At 46.1% G+C, this 27817-nt stretch overlaps 1 protein-coding gene across 5 annotated transcripts in view; it reads right to left on the bottom strand.

Moving 5' to 3' along the window:
* The window catches only part of CCDC62 (coiled-coil domain containing 62), a 61086-nt gene extending 33722 nt beyond the window's left edge, over window positions 1–27364 (bottom strand). For 2 of the 5 annotated variants that reach the window (XM_077293167.1, XM_077293166.1), the window contains exons 1-4: window positions 26874–26999; window positions 15054–15246; window positions 11812–11978; window positions 10835–10936 (exon numbers count right to left, since the gene is read on the bottom strand). In XM_077293167.1, the coding sequence (XP_077149282.1) occupies window positions 10835–10936; window positions 11812–11978; window positions 15054–15246; window positions 26874–26942 (531 nt within the window). In that variant the 5' untranslated portion in view covers window positions 26943–26999. Of the gene's footprint in view, window positions 1–10834; window positions 10937–11811; window positions 11979–15053; window positions 15247–26873; window positions 27026–27218 lie in introns of those variants that run through there. The other 3 variants (XM_077293168.1, XM_077293169.1, XM_077293170.1) reach the window with 3 other exon arrangements.
* Window positions 27365–27817: the final 453 nt, after the last annotated feature.

The raw sequence follows: 27817 nt of genomic DNA, 5'->3' as shown, positions 1-27817 counted from the left end.
CTTCCTCACCACTCTGGATAACAGGGGGAGAGGTGGAAAAATGTACAGAGGCTGGAACTGGGTCCAGTCCTGAACCAGAGCGTCTGCTCCGAGCGACCGCGGATCGTGTGTTCTGGCCATGAAGTTGGAGACCTTGGCATTGAAGTGGGATGCCATTAAGTCCACATCTGGGGTCCCCCAGCGATTGCAGATCTGGCGAAAAATTTCGGGATGGAGAGACCACTCTCCCGAATCTATTCCTTGTCGTCTGAGGAAGTCTGCTTCCCAGTTGTCCACACCCGGAATGTGGACCGCCGAGAGAACCGAGCCTGTGTCCTCCACCCAGTGGAGTATGTGTGACACTTTTCGCATCGCCTGGGTACTGTGGGTCCCCCCTTGGTGATTCACATATGCCACAGTGGTGGCATTGTCCGATTGTATTCTGATGTGAGAGGCTGCCAGTAAGTGATGGAAGGCCCTCAATGCCAGGAGGATGGCACGAATTCCCAGGATGTTGATGGGCATGGTCGCTTCCACTGGGGACCACTTGCCCTGTGCCCTGTGGTGTAGGTGCACTGCACCCCAACCCGTCAGGCTCGCATCGGTGGTCAGAACCTTCCACTGACCTGTGAGAAAGGATTTCCCCTTTGCTAGCGAGGTTGGCTTGAGCCTCCAGTGCAGGGACCTCTTGGTTGACGACGTTAGCCGGAACTCCCTGTCGAGAAAGGGATTCCTGTCCCAGGACATGAGAATGGCTAGTTGGAGAGGCCTGAGGTGAAACTGGGCCAAAATGGGACCGCTTCTATTGCTGCCCCCATCCTTCCGAGGACTCATGGCAAACCGGAGAGATCGAGGGGGTTTGCGGAAGAGGATGCGAACTAATCAGCCCATGCAACTCAGTGTCGATTGTGATTGAGACACTGAGCTCGCAGTCCTTGAAGGTAGGAGCCTTGATGAGTAGATCGTCCAGGTATGGAACGACTACTATGCCTCTGGAGTGCAGGATGTCCATGGTGGCTGCCATGACTTTGGTAAACACTCTGGGAGCCGTGGCGAGTCCGAACGGGAGAGCCACGAACTGGTAGTGGTCCTGGTCGATTGCGAACCTGAGAAAACTCTGACGAGCAGGTGCAATCGGTATATGCAGGTATGCGTCTTGTATTTCTATGAAAGCGAGATATTCTCCCTTCTCCATGGACGCAATGATGGACCGAAGGGGACTCCAGCGGAAGTGACGAACCCGTACATATTTGAGTTGTTTTAGGTCCAGTATGGGCCGTACGCTGCCTCCTTTCTTGGGGACTACGAATAGATTGGAGTAGAACCCTCGGAAGCTCCCGGCCGTGGGAACCGGTACTATGACTCCTGCTTGAAGAAGCGAGGGAACCGCTTGGTGGAAGGCACGAGCCTTGGCTGGCGGTTTTGGGGGAACAGAGAGGAAGACTCGGTTCGGTGGGTTGGAGGTTGAACACTATCTTGTATCCGGAAGACAATAGTTCCCTGACCCACCTGTCTTCTGTAGTAGGCATCCAGACTTGCTGGAAGAGCAAAGTCGGCCGCCTACGGGTGGGATGTCTTCCGGGGTCCGTGAGTCATGAGGAGGAAAAAATCTGAGGTTTACCTCCTTTGGGCTTTGACTGGCCTGCTTTTAACTGTCAGGTCTTGTCCGACCTTTGCATCGACCATGAGTTGTCCCTGTGTGGGGAACGGTTACGATTTTGTGCTGGACGCGAGACGGACCAGCCCGAGGAATTCCGAAAGGATCAGAATCGGTTTTGTTACACTTCTTGTAAGTGCGTATAGGTTTCAGTTGAGGGAGAGAGGTACTCTTCCCCCGCCGGTGGCATTGGATATCATTGTCTCCAACTTTTCACCGAAAGGTCACCCACTGAGATACGGGAGGTGCGTGAGGGACTTCTTTGAGGCTGTGTCCGCTTTCCATTCCGCAGCCAGAGGATACGCCAAATCGTGATGGCGTTTGATGCTATCCTCGCTACGCCCCTTGCTGAATACAGAGCTGCATGAAGCATGTAATCTGCTACAACTGCTATTTGAACCGCTTGGTGCGACAGCTCAGGAGCAGATGCTTGGAGGCCAGCTTGTAAATTTTTGGCCCAAGCCAGTATGGCCTTGGCAGCCCAAACTGAAGCGAACGCGGGAGGCAGGGAGGCCTCTGCCATCTCGAAAATTGAACGAGCCATACGTTCTAACTGCCGGTCTGCTGCGTCCCTGAGGGTTGAGCTATCTGGCAGTGAAAGAAGAGTCTGTGCTGCTAGTCTAGAGACTGGGGGGTCCACTTCGGGTGGATCTGTCCATTCCTTGGTGTCCTTCTGTGGGAAAGGGTACCTTGCCTCCAGATATTTGCGACTAGCGAATTTTTTCTCAGGTTGTGAGAGCAGTTCTTTAAGGATCGCTTTAAACTCTGGGTGGTTAGAGAAAACCTTAGGTGGCTTCAGAGGTCCTTCAAAGGAAATCCTCTGGTGGCAGATTAGAAATGTCCAGCACCCGATGGATGGAAGAGATTATGTCCTCGACTAGCGCTGTACTGCTAGGGGGGATTGGGATCAGGGACCCCTCCGTTTCCCTGTCTGAGTCGGAGTCACAAATGCCTTCCGAATCCTGTGTATCAAAGAGGCGTCCCCTGCTGGGTGAGCTGGGGAGGAGGCCTTCTCTGGTCGGGGACTGCGGAGATCTGCATTGTCTGCCCCTGGAAGGGGACGGTCTAGATGACTTGGAACTACGGTGTCTCTCCCTAGAAGGGGATGACCGTGTGCTATGGGATGACGCAGATGGACTTGACCTATGGGTCTGCTTGCGTCCTGACCTAGACGTGGATGTGCCAGGTCATTCTGTTCCTGAGTCAAGCTGTCCCTTTGCTGGGTAGCGGTCATAGCCGAGGCATGACTCTGCAGAGCCTGAAGCAATGTGGAGGTTTGGTTATCTATAGACTGCGTCACAGATTGCGACCTCTGAGTGACCCATTCCGTCGTGGCATTAGACACCGAGGCATTGGCAGGGGCTTCTTGGGGCTCTGATGCAGTAGTCTGGATGCAGTCCTGGCAGCGCGTTACGTGCTGCCACTGGGGAGAGTGGTCCAGCAGGCTGTACAGAATGCATAATAGCAGTCCTGCCTGGTTCTCTTGGACCTTGAGCCCGGCATAGTGCACAGAGTGCAGAAGGGCTGCTATGCAAAGGACCTTACAGGGGAAGAGAAACCTATAGGGGAGCCTTATAGGTAATATGGATTCACAGCCGAGTAAAACAACCCAGCTGTGATCTGACCCCACCAGTATGCCCCTAGGTCCAGCGCCGAAGATCCACAGTCTTGTGCCCCCCGGAGACTGGCTGGCCTGGTCCTGGTCTTGCTGACCGGGAGATGCAGGGTTAATCCTTGCTGCAGTAGAAATGGCCGCCGAGGAGAAGAGGCAGGGGGAGAAGGGGGCGGAGAGCTGAGAAAAAGGCGGCAAAGCTGTGTAAAAACGCACCCTTTCTGCCTCGATCCACCCCCTTTATGACACTGTAGAGTGTCATATTTGTCATCCGGGGGGCGGAGAAGAGGTGGCGTCCACAGCTAAGCCGAAGCTGGGGCCTAAATTAGATGCCTGATGCCCAGAAAGGCTCCAGGCCGGCACGGGAGTCCGGGGAAAGGGGGGGGGGGGGGGGGGGGAGTCGTATCTGAACCGGACCCCCCTGGATTTAGAGGCAGGATAGCGGTGGGGCTGTAAGCGGGAGGGGGCCCTGTGAGGGGTCCCCCTGAGGCAGTATAGAGCTGGTGCTGCCGCAGAGACAGGGGCGCAGGGAGCCCTGTGTCTGTATGTGCCATGCCTGCCTGCACTCCCCCCGGCCCCGACAGGAGCCCGCAGCTGGGATGGGGTCCCTGGATGCAGGTGCAGTGTGCTGGCCCATTGCTGGGAGCTGTAGAATGCTGCCTGTACAGGCCCTACCTGAGGCGTCTCAACCTAATTCCCCCAGAGGGGGAGGGGATTAGGGAGGGTGCTGTTGTCACCTTCAGGGGCCTTTATCCTCGCCTCGACCTCAACCCAGAAACCAAAAGGAATTGGGGAAGGAGGGGGGGTCTCGACTTCGAACCAACACCCGAGGGACTTTTCTTCATCTGTAATCCGTCGGAAAAAAAACGGAGTAAAAAAATCTTAGGTGTGCCTCCTATGCGACACTAAGCAAAAACTGGAGAAGGCTGACGCCGTCCAGGGGTGTATACTGCAGAGGAGGAGCCACGGTTAATCTTTTTCAGATTATGCATAGTGTCGCCTCCTAGTGGACAGCAGCATAACACCCATGGTCCTGTGTCCCCCAATGAGGCGACAGAGTAAATAAAAATAGATACTAATAAAAGTAAAACTAATTGAGACATCAGTAGGTTAAGTGTTTTTGAATATCCATATTGAATCAGGAGCCCCATATAATGCTCCATAAAGTTTATGATGGCTCCATAAGATGCTCCATATTAAAATTTTCCCCCTTATAATCCTGCATAAAGGTTAATAATGGCCCCATAAGATGCTCCATACAGACACTTGCCCCATATAATGCTCCACAAACGTTAATTATGGCCCCATAAAATGCTCCATAAAGATATTTGCCCCATATAGTGCTGCACAAACGTTATGGCCGCTTAAGATACTCCATACAGACATTTGCCCCATATAATGCTGCACAAACATTAATTATGGCCCCATAAGATGCTCCATACAGACACTTGCCCCGTATAGTGCTGCACAAACGTTGATTATGGCCCCATAAGATGCTCCATAAAGATATTTGCCCCATATAGTGCTGCACAAACGTTATGGCCCCATAAGACACTCTATACAGACACTTGCCCCATATAGTACTGCACAAACGTTGATTATGGCCCCATAAGATGCTCCATAAAGATATTTGCCGCATATAGTGCGGCACAAACGTTATGGCCCCATAAGATACTCCATACAGACATTTGCCCCATATAATGCTGCACAAACGTTAATTATGGCCCAATGAGATGCTCCATACAGACACTTGCCCCATTTGCTGTTGCTGCGATAAAAAAAAAAAAAAATCACATACTTACCTCTCTGTTGCTCACGCCCCCGGCACTTTCAATATTCACCTGACTTCGTTCCATCTTCAGCGTCTTCTGCACTGACGTTCAGGCAGAGGGCGTGCACTAACCACGTCATCGCGCCCTCTGACCTGAGCGTCACTGCAGACGACGCTGAAGACCGAGTGGCGCCGGAACGAGGACCAGGTGAATATCGAACAGCGCAGCGCTCCCCTCCCCGTTATACTCACCTGCTCAAAAAAATGGGCTGAAAATCTCGGCTTATACTGGAGTACATACGGTATATGTATTTCTGTCAGTAAATGTATTTTTTGTCAGTAAAAATAAAATCAGACAAGGTCAGGAAACTGTGCCAGATGCAGAATACAGCTTACACAATGGTGCTCAAAGAACCACATTGATTGGAGTCTATTGTGTTTTGCTAAGATGTCTTCAATCTTGATGAGAACACTAGCTACCATCCACCACAATCTATTGTTCACTTGCTGAAGATTATAATGGTGTGGCACTGTGCTGCTGACATCGGGAGGTTGACTCAGTTACTGTCTTCAGGAATTGAGGCTACTCTATGGCTTAAAGCAATTGTGTTACATGAGTCTTTTTCACTCTACCATTTCTACTATTTAGACACTTCCTTGTGTCAACTGTATTTCATTGAGCCTGCAGTGGCTGATGTATGGTTATGTAACTGGTTCAATTGCTTCTTCTCTTGCAGGATGCAGATTCCTAAACCTACTACTTGAACACTAAAAGGACACTAAGAATAGAAAAATCAAAGAAAAGTAACAATTTCTGTTAACATTGTATTACCATCTCTTCTTTAAATCAGTTCCTTAGGTTAAATGAAGTTTATTTGTAAATATCTTACTTCCTTTTTTAATTATACACCATTCTGTAGACTATCTAGTCCCATTCAGTATTTATTTTTGACACCCTTGATTTCATGGTCCTGGATTGATAGCATGACTTCCACTGCCCACATGTTCTTGCAGAATATGGTCAGGTTCTTAAGAGGGATTGTGCAGAGCAAGTGCAGAACTTCTTGGCCAGGTTTTCTGTCTGACGATAGATAGTTTCCAGACATAAGCAAGTAGCCAAGGAGCCACCCAATTCTGAAGTACAAGTCCGCTGATCTCAGACTAGCTAAATTATGTGCCATTTGTCACCATTCAGTCTAATACAGGTGAGTCTAATCTCTATCCCATCCTTCCTTGTTTAGCAGGGGAGTGACTGGCACAATGTCCTTCTAATATAAAAACCGAGGACGCCCTTCAAGCAGCGGAAACCTACATTCACCCATACAACAATTCTGCTACAAAACGGCTTTTCCAAGCTGGGTGTTTCTAGATGAAATGTTGCATGGGTGAAGAAAGATTTCCTTAGCATATTTGCTGTGTGAAGGGACGCTAAAATACTATGTCTGCACCATATACTCAAATGCTAGTGCTGCTGCTTTTCTGCAGTGAAAACAGCTGTCCTAGTGTCAAGGTGTTGCCACTTAGAGCCAACATGTTACAGAGGAATACAAGCACCGATTGTCCTGCTCAGTCTTCCATATTCCCATGTTTAGCATGGCAGCCGGTCTGAACAGTCTTCACTTCCATCTCGTTCTGAGAATAAGATCGCTCCCACAAGCCTCTGTATCCAGTATGGTGGCCAGCACTGTAGAAATCAGTTACACCTTCCAGACTCTCTAATGGGAACAGGTAAGGCAATGAATGGCAAACACGAGAGAATGAAAGATAGAATGGGATCTTAAGGTACCGTCACATTAAGCGACGCTGCAGCGATAGCGACAGCGATGCCGATCGCTGCAGCGTCGCTGTTTGGTCGCTGGAGAGCTGTCACACAGACCGCTCTCCAGCGACCAACGATGCCGAGGTCCCCGGGTAACCAGGGTAAGCATCGGGTTGCTAAGCGCAGGGCCGCGCTTAGTAACCCGATGTTTACCCTGGTTACCAGCGTAAAAGTTAAAAAAACAAACAGCACATACTCACCAGCGCGTCCCCCAGCCTCTGCTTCCTGACACTGACTGAGCTCCGGCCCTAACAGCAGAGCGGTGACGTCACCGCTGTGCTTTCACTTTCAGTTTAGGGCCGGCGCTCAGTCAGTGTCAGGAAGCAGAGGCTGGGGGACGCGCTGGTGAGTATGTGCTGTTTGTTTTTTTAACTTTTACGCTGGTAACCAGGGTAAACATCGGGTTACTAAGCGCGGCCCTGCGCTTAGTAACCCGATGTTTACCCTGGTTACCAGTGTAAAATATCGCTGGTATGGTTGCTTTTGCTGTCAAACACGGCGATACACGGCGACCTAGCGACCAAATAATGTGCAGACCTTCTAGCAGCGACCAGCAATTTCACAGCGGGATTCTGATCGCTGCTGCGTGTCAAATACAGCGATATCGCTCCCTAGGACGCTGCAACGTCACAGATCGCTGGCGACGTTGCTTAGTGTGACGGTACCTTTACTCATATAGTAGGAGCAGGGACATTGAAAATCCCAATGTTGCTAATACTACTTGTATGGAAGCATTAGGAGCCCACATGATAACGCAATGATATGAGTATTGAGACTAGTATCCTGGCAGGAAAAGAATATATATTTATGAAAATAAAGAGAAAGGTTGGAATTTATTTAAAACTGATCATCTGATAAATCTCTGGGATAAAAAGATTGGACCATTTTACCCCTTCTCCTCCTTTATCATTGGATGTAAGACAACTGGCTGCAGAAAGAGCCTCAGTCCTCTGCTCTGTCTACCGTCTTGCTGTCCAAACACAGATTAATTTCGGCTAGGCCGACCATTATATCTGTATGTTGAGATGTCAAAGGAGAAAAGAGTAGGGTAGTTGAATTTAAACATGCCACAGACAGCATTTGCGGACGTCTTCATGCCATGTGCACTCTATTACTGACTACTGTGGTGTAGCATCATTTTTAAGATAACTAGCGCATCGGGTATTCTAGAATGTACAGCCAAGTAGTATATAACACAGCCCACGTAGTAGATTGCACAGCCCACGCAGTATATAACACAGCCCACGCAGTATATAATACAGCCCACGCAGTGTATAACACAGCCCATGCAGTATATAGCACAGCCCACGTAGTATATTGCACAGCCCACGTAGTATATTGCACAGCCCATGTAGTATATTGCACAGCCCACGTAGTATATTGCACAGCCCACATAGTATATTGCACAGCCCACGTAGTATATTGCACAGCCCACGCAGTATATAACACAGCCACGTAGTATATAGCACAGGCATGTAGTATATTGCACAGCCACGTAGTATATAGCACAGCCACGTAGTATATAACACAGCCCACATAGTATATAGCACAGCCCACGCAGTATATAACACAGCCACGTACTATATTGCACAGGCACGTAGTACAGGTCCTTCTCAAAAAATTAGCATATAGTGTTAAGTTTCATTATTTACCATAATGTAATGATTACAATTAAACTTTCATATACTATAGATTCATTATCCACCAACTGAAATTTGTCAGGTCTTTTATTGTTTTAATACTGATGATTTTGGCATACAACTCCTGATAACCCAAAAAACCTGTCTCAATAAATTAGCATATTTCACCCGACCAATCAAATAAAAGTGTTTTTTAATACCAAACAAAAAAACCATCAAATAATAATGTTCAGTTATGCACTCAATACTTGGTCGGGAATCCTTTGGCAGAAATGACTGCTTCAATGCGGCGTGGCATGGAGGCAATCAGCCTGTGACACTGCTGAGATGTTATGGAGGCCCAGGATGCTTCAATAGCGGCCTTAAGCTCATCCAGAGTGTTGGGTCTTGCGTCTCTCAACTTTCTCTTCACAATATCCCACAGATTCTCTATGGGGTTCAGGTCAGGAGAGTTGGCAGGCCAATTGAGCACAGTAATACCATGGTCAGTAAACCATTTACCAGTGGTTTTGGCACTGTGAGCAGGTGCCAGGTCGTGCTGAAAAATGAAATCTTCATCTCCATAAAGCATTTCAGCCGATGGAAGCATGAAGTGCTCCAAAATCTCCTGATAGCTAGCTGCATTGACCCTGCCCTTGATGAAACACAGTGGACCAACACCAGCAGCTGACATGGCACCCCACACCATCACTGACTGTGGGTACTTGACACTGGACTTCAGGCATTTTGGCATTTCCTTCTCCCCAGTCTTCCTCCAGACTCTGGCACCTTGATTTCCGAATGACATGCAAAATTTGCTTTCATCAGAAAAAAGTACTTGGGACCACTTAGCAACAGTCCAGTGCTGCTTCTCTGTAGCCCAGGTCAGGCGCTTCTGCCGCTGTTTATGGTTCAAAAGTGGCTTTACCTGGGGAATGCGGCACCTGTAGCCCATTTCCTGCACACGCCTGTGCACGGTGGCTCTGGATGTTTCCACACCAGACTCAGTCCACAATCTTCCTCAGGTTCCGGTCACCTCTTCTCGTTGTACAGCGTTTTCTGCCACATTGTTTCCTTCCAACAGACTTACCATTGAGGTGCCTTGATACAGCACTCTGGGAACAGCCTATTTGTTGAGAAATTTCTTTCTGGGTCTTACCCTCTTGCTTGAGGGTGTCAATGATGGCCTTCTTGACATCTGTCAGGTCGCTAGTCTTACCCATGATGGGGGTTTTGAGTAATGAACCAGGCAGGGAGTTTTTAAAAGCCTCAGGTATCTTTTGCATGTGTTTAGAGTTAATTAGTTGATTCAGAAGATTAGGGTAATAGGTCATTTAGAGAACCTTTTCTTGATATGCTAATTTATTGAGACAGGTTTTTTGGGTTATCAGGAGTTGTATGCCAAAATCATCAGTATTAAAACAATAAAAGACCTGACAAATTTCAGTTGGTGGATAATGAATCTATAGTATATGAAAGTTTAATTGTAATCATTACATTATAGTAAATAATGAAATTTAACACTATATGCTAATTTTTTGAGAAGGACCTGTATATAGCACAGCCCACGTAGTAGATTGCACAGCCCGCATAGTATATAGCACAGCCCACGCAGTATATAACACAGCCACATACTATATTGCACAGGCACGTCGTATATAGCACAGCCCATGTAGTAGATTGCACAGCCCGCGTACTATATAGCACAACCCACGCAGTATATAACACAGCCACGTACTATATTGCACAAGCACGTAGTGTATAGCACAGCCCACATAGTATATAACACAGGCCACGTAGTACATAACACAACCCAAATAGTATATAGCAATGTGGGCACCATATCCCTATTAAAAAAACAATTAAAATAAAAAATAGTTATATACTCACCTTCCGTCGGCCCCCGGATCCAGCCGAGGCCTTTACCGATGCTCATCGCGACGCTCCGTTCCCAGTAATGCCTTTCGGCAATAACCCGTGATCATGCAGCGGTCTCGCGAGACCGCTATGCCATCATCTCACGAGACCGCTACGTGATCTCGAGTCATTGCCGCAATGCATTCTTGGGACCGGAGCGCGAGGAGTGGGAAAGGCTGCGGCGGACTTCGAAAGGTGAGAATATAATGTTTTTGTTTTTTTTATATTATTATTTTTAACATTCTATGTTTTTACTATTGATGTTGCATAGGCAGCATCAATAGTAAAAAGTGAAGCGGTGTTTAACTCCCACCCCAATCTTGCTGATTGGTCGCGGCCGGTCAGCCGCGACCAATCAGCGACCCAGGATTTCCGTTACGGAAGTTACAGACAGACAGACGGAAGTACCCCTTAGGCAATTATATATATAGATTATTGGTTAGAAAGAATACACCATTACCTTCAGCTTCAACAAAGTGGAAAGCTCCTGTTCCCCGGCCTTTAGTCGTCCCACTTGGGCAGACAGCTCCAAAACAGAATAATTCAAACTTTGATTTTTTTCCTAATAAGACAAGTCAACTAAGTTTGGGCTTTTAAAAAGTAAAATACCTTAATTACTACATTAACATAACATCAATTCACAAAACTACTTAAAGGGAACCTGTCACCCCCCCCCCCCCAGGCGTTTTTAACTAAAAGAGCCACCTTGTGCAGCAGTAATGCTGCATTCTGACAAGGTGGCTCTTTTAGTTCTGGGTGCTGTAACTGCCAAAATAATCAGTTTTATAATTTGTCCTAAATACCTTGTCTTCAGTCAAGGAGGCAGGCCTTTCCCCCCTGCTGCAGACGCCACACAGCCGTCACTCAAATCTTCTTGGCGCCGGCTCCTCACCGCTGTTTTGAAATCTGCCGGCGCCTGCGCTCTTTCTCCTGCCTTGAGCAGGCCCAGTGAGCGCTGCCCGTCTGTCCTCATATGCAGTCTAGATGACTGCGCCTGTGCGGCCGCCCTGCCTGTGAATCCCAGCCCCGCAATGTGAATAAATCAGAAGACACTGCTCTTTTAGTTAAAAACGCCTGGGGGGAGGGGGGAGGGGACAGGTTCCCTTTAACTGTAAAATCCTTTACATTCCACTACTGTACAAGTACCTCTTAGAATCCCCCTGACACTCACTTACCACTGATCTATAATAAAGCAGTTATTGTCAGCTATGGCCCCATTCTGTACATACACATTGCTGGGATTTTTTTTACATGATATACATGGAGTGCTCCATTGCACACTGCATTACAGGGTATAATCACAAGAATGCAATACACTGTTTCACCAAGTAATACAGACCCACAGAACTTCCATGTATATGGCTACTGCATGTAACAAAAGAAACAGCTGAGTAAAGTGGCACAAGCCAAAGTTTATTACTGATGCTTTAAACCTACCTCCAAGTCTTGACAATGGTTGTTAGTTTCTGAAGCTTTAAGACACACTTCCTGAAGTTGCTGTTGGGTATTCTCCAGCTTTGTCTTTCGATCATGCTGATGTGCTTCCAATAATTTGATCCTTTTGGTTATTGATCTTATTATCTCACTCCGTCTTTGAAGTTCATCTAAAGTAAGTGAACAAATGTATCAGTTTATTTTTTCTCATCAAATAACCAAATGTTAGTGGATATAACATATGAAAGGTACAGTGATGGAGACACTACAGTAATATATTGTACCTTAAAAGAAATTATCCAATCCCTTTACTGTTCCTGACTGCTAATAAACGCTTCGCATGGAAATCTCTTTAACTCGGTAAGATTAGTGATGAGCGAATACACTCGTTACTCAAGATTTCCCGAGCACGCTCGGGGGTCCTCCGAGTATTTTTTAGTGCTCGGAGATTTAGTTTTCTTCGCCTCAGCTGAATGATTTACAGCTATTAGCCAGCTTAATTACATGTGGGCAGTGAGCGCTGCCCATCCTCATATGCAGTCTAGCTGACTGCGCCTGTACGGCCGCCCTGCCTGTTAATCCCAGCCCCACAGTGTCTTCTGATTTATTCACATTGCGGGGCTGGGATTCACAGGCAGGGCAGCCGCACAGGCGCAGTCAGCTAGACTGCATATGAGGACAGACGGGCAGCGCTCACTGCGCCTGCCCAAGGCAGGAGAAAAGAGCGCAGGCACCGGCTCATTTCAAAACAGCGCTGAGGAGGCGGCGCCCGGCGCCAAGAAGATGTGAGTGACAGCTGTGTGGCGTCTGCAGCAGGGGGGGAAAGGCCGGCCTCCTTGACTGAGGACCAGGTATTTCTGACAAATTACAAAACGGATTATTTCTGCAGTTACAGCACCCAGAACTAAAAGAGCCACCTTGTCAGAATGCAGCATTACTGCTACACAAGGTGGCTCTTTTAGTTTCAAACGCCTGGGGGGGGGGGGGGGTGACAGGTTCCCTTTAAACAAGACTAGTTCGGCAGGGTGCCTCTTCACATAGGCTAGTCCTGGCTCAGTTCTTATAATCACATCTCCCTGGGAGATGCCTAACAGCTCTACCATAACAAGGAGTGTATAGAAGTTGTCACCAATACACAGAAAAAGCATGGCTAGGGTATCCGAGCTAGAACTAATCCAGGGAAGAGACAGCTTGCAAACAAGTCCTGCCTCATTAGTATATGTGATTTTGCAAGATTAAAGTTAATTTTTGTAAGTGGAACAGTCAGTGGATCTCACAGGTTCCCTTTATTAGGAGATACATTTCGTACCCTCAAATAACCTACTTCTCTTCTCTTGTACGTTCCTCACCTCCAATCGCCTCCAAGACTTTTCTCAAACAGAATTCAGGGCCTCATCCAGTTTCCAGTTGTCTGCCACAACTGAAACCTTCAGATGTAACATGAAAACTCATCTCTTCAAAAAAGCCTACCGCCTGCAATGAGTCCACTGCCACAACACCATCGGAGCTGCTCCACCTCCCTCAACCTACTGTCTCCTTACCCATTACACTGTAGACTTTAAGCCCACGATTGCAGGACCCACTCCCCTCTGTACCAGTCTGTCATTATTAGCTTGTCCATTGCAATTTATATTTTTTATGTAAACCCTTTTGACATGGAATCACAAAGGTGCTTAAAAAAATCAACAATAATGATAATACTGCCAAAGTGTAACTTGCAACTTAAAATTTGTTTATTTTTGTGTAGATTTCCAGGCTATATCCATAGTACACATCTAACACTGGGTGTTAACTTAGCCTAAATCAAACTGTTATAAGGCGGCATGCTATCAGACAAATACCGTATATACTCGAGTATAAGCCGAGATTTTCAGCCCATTTTTTGGGGCTGAAAGTCCCCCTCTCAGCTTATACTCGAGTCATACCCAGGAGTCGTCAGGGGAGGTGGAGCGGGGGCTGTCTAATAATACTCACCTGCTCCTGGCGCGGTCTCTGCACGTCCCTGGTTCTCCCGATGCCTCAGCTTCTTCCTGTACTGAGCGGTCACATGGTACCGCTCTTTACAGTAATGAATATGCGGCTCCACCTCCCATAGGGGATTCCTCAATACAGTATAGTACTGTATAGGATTCCTCAATACAGGAAGAAGCTGCGGCACCGGGGAACCAGCGACACCGCGCCAGGAGCAGGTGAGTAAAATGGGGAGGGGGAGCGCAGCGCTGCGCGATATTCACCTCTCCTCGTTCCAGCCGCAGCTCCGTCTTCAGCGTCTTCTGCAGTGACGCTCAGGTCAGAGGGCGCGATGACGTGGTTAGTGCGCGCCCTCTGCCTGAACATCAGTGCAGAAGACGCTGAAGATGGAGCGGCGGCCGGAAAGAGGAAAGGTGAATATTTAAAGTTCCGGGGGCCTGAGCGACGAGAGGTGAGTATGTGTTTTTTTTTTTTTTTTATTGCAGCAACAGCAAATAGGGCTAGTGTTTGTATGGAGCATCTTATGGGGCCATAATCAACGTTCGTGCAGGATTATATGGGGCAAGTATCTTTATGGAGCATCTTATGGGGCCATAATTAACATTTGTGCAGCACTGTATGGGGTAAATATCTCTATGGAGCATCTTATGGGGCCGTAATCAACATTTGTGCAGCATTATATTGGGCAAATGTGTCTATGGAGCATCTTATGGGGCCATTATTAACCTTTATGCAGGATTATATGGGGCATATTTTAATATGGAGCATCTTATGGGGCCCATCATAAACTTTATGGAGCATTATATGGGGCGTATTTTGTATGGAGCATCTTATGGGGCCCATCATGAACTGTATGGAGCATTATATGGGGCTCCTGATTCAATATGGATATTCAAAAACACTTAACTGATGTCTCAATTAATTTTACTTTTATTGGTATCTATTTTTACTTTTGAAATTTACCGGTAGCTGCTGCATTTCCCACCCTAGGCTTATACTTGAGTCACTAAGTTTTCCCAGTTTTTTGTGGCAAAATTAGGGGGTCGGCTTATACTCGGGTTGGCTTATACTCAAGTATATACGGTACATCAGCTTTGCTGGATGAATTTCCAATTGACTAGACTCGCTTAGCTCCCCTTATATGCATAATACACATGTAACAATACTTTTCTTATTTTCTATGGAACATTTCTTGCATTTTACAAATCCTAAAGTGCAGTTTTTCAAAAATTGTGTATAAACAGACATGGGTATAAAATACATGGAAACTATACTTTCTAGCCTGGCACACTTCTGTTCCAGTCTAAGAACATGCTGTCTATCATTTTCCCAGGAGAGCAGCTGCCTCTGATGCACCAACACCATATCATTCAGCTCCTTGTCTCTATCTTTAAGCTCGGCGATCAATAATTGGAGTTCTGTCCTTTGCTTCTGGATAGTAGAATTTTCAAGATCTGTACAAACAAACTTGAGAGAGGGGACGAGAGGAAAAAATCATATGAGGTATCAAAGGAAAATACAGTGTATATTGTAGAAGTGTACAGTATACAGTCTGACTATAGAATGCTATTTATTAATAAAGCACATGTCGGTTTTCTGAACTCACTGTTGCATACAGGAGGAAGATTCTGAAAACCATTTTCTTCAAACCTTTTGAAAAGTCTGGCAATAGTAAATAGATTTAGTATTTTTACTGGGATTGTCACCAATCACAGGCGACGCTACTACCGCCTTAGCTAATGAACAGTCGAGATGGGAACAATCCAGTAAATTTGTGCTGGTTCCCTTCACGCTGCCAAAAAAGTTCTGACTATTCGAAACATGAATTCAGCAAGCCCTCCAAAGTTGTCCTGTGATATCTAGCAGCAAATTGGTAACAAATCTTTTATCCTTTTACCGACATATAACATATAGTTACGTTCTATGCCGGCTCGGCTTACAAGCCCACATCTTCCCATCTTTCTCAGGAGATGATGGCTATGATAATCAGCCATCATCTGCCTCTAACAGCCACGGGTGGAGCCCGTAACACGATCGGGAGATACCGATGGGTTGCCATGATGGCCTGGGGTCTGCTGAAGACCATTGTGCCTATCATGACAGTTCTCTTGTGAAGGCCAACCCGTGGCCGGCATTCATATGAGATGAAGATTTTCACTATACACTGCAATACTGTAGCACTGCTGTGTGTAGTGCAAGAGATTGGATGTTCGCAGGTTCAAGTCTCCTAAGGGGACTAACAAATACAGTAAAAAAGCACAAAAATAACGTTTTTAAAAACATGAGAAAACATGAGAAAAAAAAACTACACATATTTGGTACTACTACATTGGGAAAGGTCCAATCTATAAAAATATTAAATTAACGTGACTGTTAAACGATGTAATCAGAAAAAAAATCTTAAGCCTGTGAGCACACGTTGCGGATTTGCCTGCAGATTTTTCTGCACTGAATCAGCACCTCTTGGCTGAAAACACAGGTGCGTTTTTTGCGCAGTTTTGATGCGGTTTTGTATGCATTTTTGAAAGCTTAATAAAGATCTATTATTGAACAAAAAAAAAAAAAGATTTGTAAAGTCATTACTGGTCCACCCTCCTCTTTTACATTTGTCCAACCCACACTCTATTACACATAGATAGATAGATAATAGATAGATAATAGAGGGAATGAGATAGATGATAGATAGATCTATACATAGATCGATAGATATTATGTATCTATAGATCTACCGTATATACTCGAGTATAAGCCGAGATTTTCAGCCCAAATTTTTGGGCTGAAAGTGCCCCTCTCGGCTTATACTCGAGTCACGGTCGGCGGGTGAGGGGGAGAGGGCGCTGAGGCATACTTACCTGCTTCCGGGGCTCCTGGCGCTGTCCCTGCAGTCCCACGGTCTCCGGGTGCCGCAGCTCTTCCCCTGTTCAGCGGTCACGTGGGACCGCTCATTAGAGAAATGAATATGGACTCCACTCCCATAGGGGTGGAGCCGCATATTCATTTCTCTAATGAGCGGTAACGGTGACCGCTGATAGAGGAAGAGGCTGCGGCACCGAAGACCAGCTGTCTGGGGGAAGGAGCGGGACGCCGGGAGCAGGTAAGTATTACATATTCACCTGTCCGCGTTCCACACGCCTGGCGCCGCTCCATCTTCCCGGCGTCTCTCCGCACTGACTGTGCAGGTCAGAGGGCGCGATAACGCATATAGTGTGCGCGCCGCCCTCTGCCTGATCAGTCAGTGCAGAGAGACGCCGGGACGGGACGCTGAGGGGCTGCAAGCAAGAGAGGTGAGTATGTCATTTTTTTTTTATTGCAGCAGCAGCAGCAATGGCACAGCTTTCTATGGTACATCTATGGGGCAATAATGAACGGTGCAGAGCACTATATGGCACAGCTATGGGGCAATAATGAACGGTGCAGAGCACTATATGGCACAGCTATGGGGCAATAATGAACGGTGCAGAGCACTATATGGCACAGCTATGGGGCAATAATGAACGGTGCAGAGCACTATATGGCACAGCTATGGGGCAATAATGAACGGTGCAGAGCACTATATGGCACAGCTTTCTATGGTACAGCTATGGGGCAATAATGAACGGTGCAGAGCACTATATGGCACAGCTTTCTATGGTACAGCTATGGGACAATAATGAACGGTGCAGAGCACTACAGGTCCTTCTCAAAAAATTAGCATATAGTGTTAAATTTCATTATTTACCATAATGTAATGATTACAATTAAACTTTCATATACTATAGATTCATTATCCACCAACTGAAATTTGTCAGGTCTTTTATTGTTTTAATACTGATGATTTTGGCATACAACTCCTGATAACCCAAAAAACCTGTCTCAATAAATTAGCATATCAAGAAAAGGTTCTCTAAATGACCTATTACCCTAATCTTCTGAATCAACTAATTAACTCTAAACACATGCAAAAGATACCTGAGGCTTTTAAAAACTCCCTCCCTGGTTCATTACTCAAAACCCCCATCATGGGTAAGACTAGCGACCTGACAGATGTCAAGAAGGCCATCATTGACACCCTCAAGCAAGAGGGTAAGACCCAGAAAGAAATTTCTCAACAAATAGGCTGTTCCCAGAGTGCTGTATCAAGGCACCTCAATGGTAAGTCTGTTGGAAGGAAACAATGTGGCAGAAAACGCTGTACAACGAGAAGAGGTGACCAGAACCTGAGGAAGCAGTGGACTGAGTCTGGTGTGGAAACATCCAGAGCCACCGTGCACAGGCGTGTGCAGGAAATGGGCTACAGGTGCCGCATTCCCCAGGTAAAGCCACTTTTGAACCATAAACAGCGGCAGAAGCGCCTGACCTGGGCTACAGAGAAGCAGCACTGGACTGTTGCTAAGTGGTCCCAAGTACTTTTTTCTGATGAAAGCAAATTTTGCATGTCATTCGGAAATCAAGGTGCCAGAGTCTGGAGGAAGACTGGGGAGAAGGAAATGCCAAAATGCCTGAAGTCCAGTGTCAAGTACCCACAGTCAGTGATGGTGTGGGGTGCCATGTCAGCTGCTGGTGTTGGTCCACTGTGTTTCATCAAGGGCAGGGTCAATGCAGCTAGCTATCAGGAGATTTTGGAGCACTTCATGCTTCCATCGGCTGAAATGCTTTATGGACATGAAGATTTCATTTTTCAGCACGACCTGGCACCTGCTCACAGTGCCAAAACCACTGGTAAATGGTTTACTGACCATGGTATTACTGTGCTCAATTGGCCTGCCAACTCTCCTGACCTGAACCCCATAGAGAATCTGTGGGATATTGTGAAGAGAAAGTTGAGAGACGCAAGACCCAACACTCTGGATGAGCTTAAGGCCGCTATTGAAGCATCCTGGGCCTCCATAACATCTCAGCAGTGTCACAGGCTGATTGCCTCCATGCCACGCCGCATTGAAGCAGTCATTTCTGCCAAAGGATTCCCGACCAAGTATTGAGTGCATAACTGAACATTATTATTTGATGGTTTTTTTGTTTGGTATTAAAAAACACTTTTATTTGATTGGTCGGGTGAAATATGCTAATTTATTGAGACAGGTTTTTTGGGTTATCAGGAGTTGTATGCCAAAATCATCAGTATTAAAACAATAAAAGACCTGACAAATTTCAGTTGGTGGATAATGAATCTATAGTATATGAAAGTTTAATTGTAATCATTACATTATGGTAAATAATGAAATTTAACACTATATGCTAATTTTTTGAGAAGGACCTGTATATGGCACAGCTATGGGGCAATAATGAACGGTGCAGAGCACTATATGGCACAGCTTTCTATGATACAGCTATGGGGCAATAATGAACGGTGCAGAGCACTATATGGCACAGCTATGGGGCCATAATGAATGGTATGGAGCATCTATTTTATTTTTGAAATTCACCGGTAGCTGCTGCATTTTCCACCCTAGGCTTATACTCGAGTCATAGTAACATAGTAACATAGTAACATAGTTAGTAAGGCCGAAAAAAGACATTTGTCCATCCAGTTCAGCCTATATTCCATCATAATAAATCCCCAGATCTACGTCCTTCTACAGAACCTAATAATTGTATGATACAATATTGTTCTGCTCCAGGAAGACATCCAGGCCTCTCTTGAACCCCTCGACTGAGTTCGCCATAACCAACTCCTCAGGCAAGCAATTCCAGATTCTCACTGCCCTAACAGTAAAGAATCCTCTTCTATGTTGGTGGAAAAACCTTCTCTCCTCCAGACGCAAAGAATGCCCCCTTGTGCCCGTCACCTTCCTTGGTATAAACAGATCCTCAGCGAGATATTTGTATTGTCCCCTTATATACTTATACATGGTTATTAGATTGCCCCTCAGTCGTCTTTTTTCTAGACTAAATAATCCTAATTTCGCTAATCTATCTGGGTATTGTAGTTCTCCCATCCCCTTTATTAATTTTGTTGCCCTCCTTTGTACTCTCTCTAGTTCCATTATATCCTTCCTGAGCACCGGTGCCCAAAACTGGACACAGTACTCCATGTTCGGTCTAACTAGGGATTGGTACAGAGGCAGTATAATGCTCTCATCATGTGTATCCAGACCTCTTTTAATGCACCCCATGATCCTGTTTGCCTTGGCAGCTGCTGCCTGGCACTGGCTGCTCCAGGTAAGTTTATCATTAACTAGGATCCCCAAGTCCTTCTCCATGTGAGATTTACCCAGTGGTTTCCCGTTCAGTGTGTAATGGTGATATTGATTCCTTCTTCCCATGTGTATAACCTTACATTTATCATTGTTAAACCTCATCTGCCACCTTTCAGCCCAAGTTTCCAACTTATCCAGATCCATCTGTAGCAGAATACTATCTTCTCTTGTATTAACTGCTTTGCATAGTTTTGTATCATCTGCAAATATCAATATTTTACTGTGTAAACCTTCTACCAGATCATTAATGAATATGTTGAAGAGAACAGGTCCCAATACCGACCCCTGCGGTACCCCACTGGTCACAGCGACCCAGTTAGAGACTATACCATTTATAACCACCCTCTGCTTTCTATCACTAAGCCAGTTGCTAACCCATTTACACACATTTTCCCCCAGACCAAGCATTCTCATTTTGTGTACCAACCTCTTGTGCGGTACGGTATCAAACGCTTTGGAAAAATCGAGATATACCACGTCCAATGACTCACCGTGGTCCAGCCTATAGCTTACCTCTTCATAAACCTGATTAGATTGGTTTGACAGGAGCGATTTCTCATAAACCCATGCTGATATGGAGTTAAACAGTTATTCTCATTGAGATAATCCAGAATAACATCCTTCAGAAACCCTTCAAATATTTTACCAACAGTAGAGGTTAGACTTACTGGCCTATAATTTCCAGGTTCACTTTTAGAGCCCTTTTTGAATATTGGCACCACATTTGCTATGCGCCAGTCCTGCGGAACAGACCCCGTCGCTATAGAGTCCCTAAAAATAAGAAATAATGGTTTATCTATTACATTACTTAGTTCTCTTAGTACTCGTGGGTGTATGCCATCCGGACCCGGAGATTTATCTATTTTAATCTTATTTAGCCGGTTTCGCACCTCTTCTTGGGTTAGATTGGTGACCCTTAATATAGGGTTTTCATTGTTTCTTGGGATTTCACCTAGCATTTCATTTTCCACCGTGAATACCGTGGAGAAGAAGGTGTTTAATATGTTAGCCTTTTCCTCGTCATCTACAACCATTCTTTCCTCACTATTTTTTAAGGGGCCTACATTTTCAGTTTTTATTCTTTTACTATTGATATAGTTGAAGAACAGTTTGGGATTAGTTTTACTCTCCTTAGCAATGTGCTTCTCTGTTTCCTTTTTGGCAGCTTTAATTAGTTTTTTAGATAAAGTATTTTTCTCCCTATAGTTTTTTAGAGCTTCAATGGTGCCATCCTGCTTTAGTAGTGCAAATGCTTTCTTTTTACTGTTAATTGCCTGTCTTACTTCTTTGTTTAGCCACATTGGGTTTTTCCTATTTCTAGTCCTTTTATTCCCACAAGGTATAAACCGCTTACAGTGCCTATTTAGGATGTTCTTAAACATTTCCCATTTATTATCTGTATTCTTATTTCTGAGGATATTGTCCCAGTCTACCAGATTAAGGGCATCTCTAAGCTGGTCAAACTTTGCCTTCCTAAAGTTCAGTGTTTTTGTGACTCCCTGACAAGTCCCCCTAGTGAAAGACAGGTGAAACTGTACAATATTGTGGTCACTATTTCCTAGATGCCCGACCACCTGCAGATTTGTTATTCTGTCAGGTCTATTAGATAGTATTAGGTCTAAAAGTGCTGCTCCTCTGGTTGGATTCTGCACCAATTGTGAAAGATAATTTTTCTTGGTTATTAGCAGAAACCTGTTGCCTTTATGGGTTTCACAGGTTTCTGTTTCCCAGTTAATATCCGGGTAGTTAAAGTCCCCCATAACCAGGACCTCATTATGGGTTGCAGCTTCATCTATCTGCTTTAGAAGTAGACTTTCCATGATTTCTGTTATATTTGGGGGTTTGTAACAGACCCCAATGAGAATTTTGTTACCATTTTTCCCTCCATGAATTTCGACCCATATGGACTCGACATCCTCATTCCCTTCGCTAATATCCTCCCTTAAAGTGGACTTTAGACAAGACTTTACATAGAGACAAACCCCTCCTCCTCTTCGATTTTTACGATCCTTTCTAAACAGACTGTAACCCTGTAAGTTAACTGCCCAGTCATAGCTTTCATCTAACCATGTCTCGGTTATTCCCACTATGTCAAAGTTACCTGTAGATATTTCTGCTTCTAGTTCTTCCATCTTGTTTGTCAGGCTTCTGGCGTTTGCGAGCATGCAGTTTAGAGGATTTTGTTTTGTTCCAATCTCCTCGCTGTGGATTGTTTTAGAAATGTTCTTACCTCCCTTCTGAGTATGTTTTCCTGGGTCTTCTTTGTTCGAGTCTAATGTTTTTCTTCCCGTCCCCTCTTCTTCTAGTTTAACGCCCTCCTGATGAGTGTAGCGAGTCAATAAGTTTTCCCAGTTTTTTGTGGCAAAATTAGGGGGGTCGGCTTATACTCGGGTCGGCTTATACTCGAGTATATACGGTATCTATCTCTCATTCCTTCTATCTATCTCATTCCTTCTGTCGATCTATCTAATTCCTTCTATCTAATAATCTATATATCTCATTCCTTCTATCTATCTATAGATCTATCTATCTCATTCCTTCTATCTATCTAACTATCTATCTCATTCCTACTATCTATAGATACATAGATATGTGTCATGCTCACGCCCTGACTGGCGGGCGTGAGCTCGGGGGTTTGTGGCCCCACTGTGCCATGAACCAAACTACCCTGGAAGGGGCGTGACTAGGACAGATGCCTTGGTTTTCGCTGGAGCCTCTGATGGTGAGGTCAGGCTTGTGCGGCAAGCAGCTGCCAGGTGCTACTCCAGGGTGGTATCTGGCTGTGGCTGCTGATCCCACTTGGAGAACAGGAACACTAGAACAGGTGCAAACGGCACGGCAGAGACACAGGGCTAGCAGGCACGGCAGAGACACAGGGCTAGCAGGCACGGCAGAGACACAGGGCTGGCAGGCATGGCAGATTGGTGTGGTGTATGAAGGAACAGGTAGGGACCTGCTCACACAGGAGGTGAAGGTTCGAATATGAATTATGAAGGAACAGGTTGGGACCTGTTCACACAGTAGGTGCAGGTAAGAAAATAAGCAGAAAGGAATGGAGTATGAAGGAACAGGTTGGGACCTGTTCACACAGGAAGAGAAACGCAAGGCTGCGGATAGGAGTGGTAGAGCAGCAAGAGATGGTGCAGCAACAGAAGCTAAGCAAAGCGGAACCACAAGGAATGCGGAGAGGAGCTGCAGCAAGAGGTTTCTGCAGCAGCAAAAGCTAAGCAGAGCGGAACTGCAAGGAATGCGGAGAGGAGCTGCAGCAAGAGGTTTCTGCAGCAGCAAAAGCTAAGCAGAGCGGAACTGCAAGGAATGCGGAGAGGAGCTGCAGCAAGAGATTTCTGCAGCAGCAGGAGCGGAGCAGTGTAGAACGAAGCAGAACCGCAGGAGTGCGGAGCAGAGGTAAAGTTGCAAGAGAGCAGACCACAGGCAAAGTCACAAGGGTATAGAGCAGACAGAGTGCAGAGCATAAGCAGAGAGGACAAAAGGAAAGACAACAGGGAATGAAGCCACAGACAAGGAGACAAAGGTAGGACACAGTTCAGACAAGGTAATGGAACAAGACAAGGTACAAGAACAAAGACACAGGGACCAGGATATTCTGCCTCCTGAAGGGCAGACAGACAGATTCAAGGCAAAGCAAGGAGAACTGCCTTCAGAGAAGGCAAGACACAGAGCAAGGCCTGGCAGCTCAGAAGCAAAACACAAACTGAGTTATCACATTGCACTGGCCCAGTCCACAGGGTGGAGCTGCCCTAAATACTGGAGCCCTCTTGGTAATTGGTCAGGAACAGATTAGACAGGTGCGCCCTGATTCCATAAGAACCAGAGAGTTCTGGCGCCGCCTCCCTATACACACAGCTAGGAAGCATGCAGAGCAGAGGCACAGAATATGGAGCTGGCAACAGACTGAACACAACATGACATGGAGCAGTGAGTAAGAAGGTGTGTGAGGGATGGGAGGCCATGTAGTAATGACAGCAGAGTTGTTACAATATGGGATAGATACATAGTATCTATCTATCTATAAATACATCTATAGATAGATACAGTATATCTATAGATACATAGATATATCTATCCATATATCTATCCATAGATAGATAATAGCAAGGCCGATGTTTATTAATGAACAATGTTTAATTTTCTCAAAAAACAGGGGGAAAAAATGGAGTGGGCTCCCGCGCAATTTTCTGCGCCAAAGGGGGAAAGCCGACAGCCGGGGGCCTTATATTCGTAGCCTGGGAAGGGAGTAATACCCATGGCCCCTTCTCAGGCTATGAATATCAGCCAGCAGCTGTCTGCATAGCCTTTACTGGCTATTAAAATAGGGGGACCCCACCCAAAAAAAAAAAAAAAAAATGATGTAGGGTCCCAGAAAGGCAGATATTCACAGCCCAGAGAGGGGCCATGGATATTGCCGCCCCCCCCCCTCCCCCGGCTACAAATACCAACCCACAGCAGCCTCAGAAATGGTGCTTCTCTAAGATGCGCCAATTCTGGCACTTAGCCCCTCTTTTCCCAATCCCATGTAGTGGTGGGAAATGGGGTAATAAGGGGTTAATGTCACCTTGCTATTGTAAGGTGACATTAAGCCCAGTTAATAATGGAGAGGCGTCAATAAGACACCTATCCATTATTAATCCTATAGTAGTGAAGGAGTTAAAAAAAAAGACAGTCAGAAAAAAGTATTTTAATATTCTTAATTTCACCATACTTACAAGCACGACTAATTCCTGACGCCCTCGATCACCTGCAAAAAATTTAAAATAATAAACCAACCGTATACTCCCTTTCCGATGCAGTCCAATCAATAACGAGTGTCCCACAACGATCGACCCTATAGAACAGTGACATCGGGTGATGTCACCGATCTATAGGGCCTGAATGGCGCCTGCACTGCATCACTGAAGAGGTTACTGTAGTTCACTCTCTCGCTTTATGGCAATGCTGCGTGGGAATTTTCCCCCACAGCAGTGCCGCAAGTGAGGGTATGATCTATTTCTCACAGCTGCGGAGGAATACAGTGCGGAAGAATACCTGCGTCATTGTATCCTGGAGCCCCTGGAGAGCGGTCGCATCAGCTGATGTGGCTGCTGTCCACGGGAGATCGTCGTGGGACACTCGTATTAATTGGATTTCTGTGGATCAGGGAGTATATGGTTTGTTTATTATTTTAATATTTTTTTACAGGTGATCAATGCTTCGGGATGAAGGTGATTGGCGAGTATGTACTCTGTTGTCTGTACTGTATGTGTTGTGTATATGTACTGTATGTTCTGTATGTACTGTATATGTGTGTATGTTGTATGCACTGTATGTTGTATGTACTGTACATGTGTGTATGTTGTATGTACTGTCTGTACTGTATGTTGCATGTACTGTATGGTGCATGCACTGTATGTTGTATGCACTGTATGTGGTATGTACTGTAATTGGTATGCACTGCATGTACTGTATGTTGTATGTTCTGTATGTTGTATGTACTGTATGTTGTATGTACTGTACGTTGTATGCACTGTATGTTCTGCATGTACTGTATGTTGTACTGTGTTGTATGTACTGTATGCTGTATGTAGTAAGTTCTGTATGTAGTATGCACTGTATGTTGTATGTAGTATGCACTGTATGTTGTATGTACTGTATATCTATATGTATGCACTGTATAAGTGTGTATGTGTTTTGTTTGTTTTTTTACATTCAACACATTAGCAGGATGATGGGACTACTACTGTCCCATCATTGGCTAATGTGTCAATCACTGTCACTGTAGCAGGCATATCCGGATGGGACGAGTAGCCCCATCGGACGATGCCTGCACGCAAACACCCCCCCCCCCCCGCAGACAGCTCCGCAGAGACCCCCGACAGCCCCTTGACAGCCCAGCAGACGCCCCATCAGACTCGCGGACAGCCCGCTACCCTGCCCGCACACAGTCACCTCCCACACTCCGCCCACACACTCCCTCCTCCCGATCTGCAGCATTTTATCTGCAGCTAAACCACAGATCTTTTTTACATCTGCGGTTTTGCTGTGGATGTACCAGACTCAATGCAAGTCAATGGGTGCAGAAACGCTGCAGATCCGCACAAAGAACTGACATGCTGCGGAAAAAACAACACTGCGTTTCCGCACGTTTTTTTTCCGCAGCATGTGCACAGCGGATTTGGTTTTCCATAGGTTTACATGGTACTGTAAACACATAGAAAACTGCTGCAGATCTGCAGCGTCAAATACGCTGCGGATCTGCGGGAAAAACCGCAACGTGTGCACACGGTCTAATGCTGGAATTGTGTTTTTTCAGATTCTGCAACACTGCAAAAAATGCAATAAGAGTCAATCAAAACATCAGACCTACCCCAAAATGGTATCAATAAAAATGACAACTCAAGGCACAAAAAATAAGGTCTCACAGAGCCCCAATGACCAAAAATGTAAAACGTTACAGGTCTCGGAAAATGATGACAAGTGAAATTTTTATTCTTTTTTTTTTTTTTTTTTTTACAAATTTCTGAAATGTTTTCCAGCAAGTCTCCAGCTGCCATGGTAGCGCATTACTTCCCCATGATCGAGTCATGGGGGGCCGATGAGCGCCACTACATGCATACAGAGATAATGGTGCCATCGTTGCCTGGAGTCGCAGGGAGGGCGGCGTATGCGTAGGTCAATAGTCCAGCTCTTACAATGTTATCAGTATGTTAGTGAACATGCACCGCGACAGGCAACAAGGGGTTTAGTGTGAAATCTCGGGCATGAGAGGAAGGACACACTGAAGAAAAAGCGACCTGTGAGCCAGAGACGGAGAGTAGGGAGAGCGGCCGGAGAGCTGCGGTGCAATGTCCCGCCCCGCTGCACTTGCAGCTCATTTGCATTTCTCTAAAACGCAAAATTCTACAAACACGAGTGAGGACTCACTGAGCATGTCAGCGCCTGTACACGCGCCATAGTGAGGGCACAATCCTGATGGCAGGGACCCTCCAACATCCTGGTTCATGCACACATGAGCTTTCTGTACCTGTGGAGAGGGATGTGCGGCGTTCATGAGGTCTGGTCATCACAAGGACACACTGACAAGAGACAACAGACAATAAGCTGCTACACTGCCCAACAACACAATTGTCCCATCCTCACCCCTCTATGCACAGTACTATGGCGCCCTGCAGGCACAGACCCGGGCTGCTGCAATGTGTACAGCCTGGGACTATACACTGTCTGATGAAGCACGGGCGGCCATGATAGCGCCCATAGTATTACACCGACCTGCGAACTTTACAGGATACAGGTCCAGTTCCCGAGCCAACGTGAAATAACGACCAACTAAGTCAAGTCTCGCGAGATGCGCAGAGGTTAGGAAGAGCGAATGGCTCCCTCTGCTGGCCAGCACGGCGAAAGGCATGCTGGCCAGGAGATATTGTGTGGCGAGATTCCATCACCTGCATGAGGTGACCTGTCCTCACTGAGGCCACCCGCGATATCTCACCTCTAGTGCACTCTGTACTCCAAGAATTGTGCGTGACTAGAAAAAAAAATAGTTCCAGAGTCTAGGAACCCGACTCCTTATTGCATTATTTGCACTGGCGTTTTGTCTAGAATGGGAATGTGTCCACGGGCCGTATTACATCCGGAATAGCTGTGGATTGAACGCTGCGTGGAGCCGCAGCATTCAATCCGCAGCGTCCAGATGTTACAGCATAGTGGAGGGGATTTTATAAAATCCCGTCTCCACTATGCGTACGAACACGCACCCGGGGGCCCTGCGATTCCGGACAAGCGCCGTGTCTTTTTAGAACGCAGCATGTTCGTTTACCTTGCGGCGACGCTGCGCCGCCGCAAAGTAAAACACAGGGCCCTATGTGTGG

The sequence above is a fragment of the Ranitomeya variabilis genome, chromosome 1 (assembly GCF_051348905.1).
Source record: "Ranitomeya variabilis isolate aRanVar5 chromosome 1, aRanVar5.hap1, whole genome shotgun sequence".
NCBI lineage: Eukaryota > Metazoa > Chordata > Amphibia > Anura > Dendrobatidae > Ranitomeya > Ranitomeya variabilis.
Note: the sequence above shows the minus strand (reverse complement) of the source record. Positions and strands in the feature narration are given on the sequence as shown.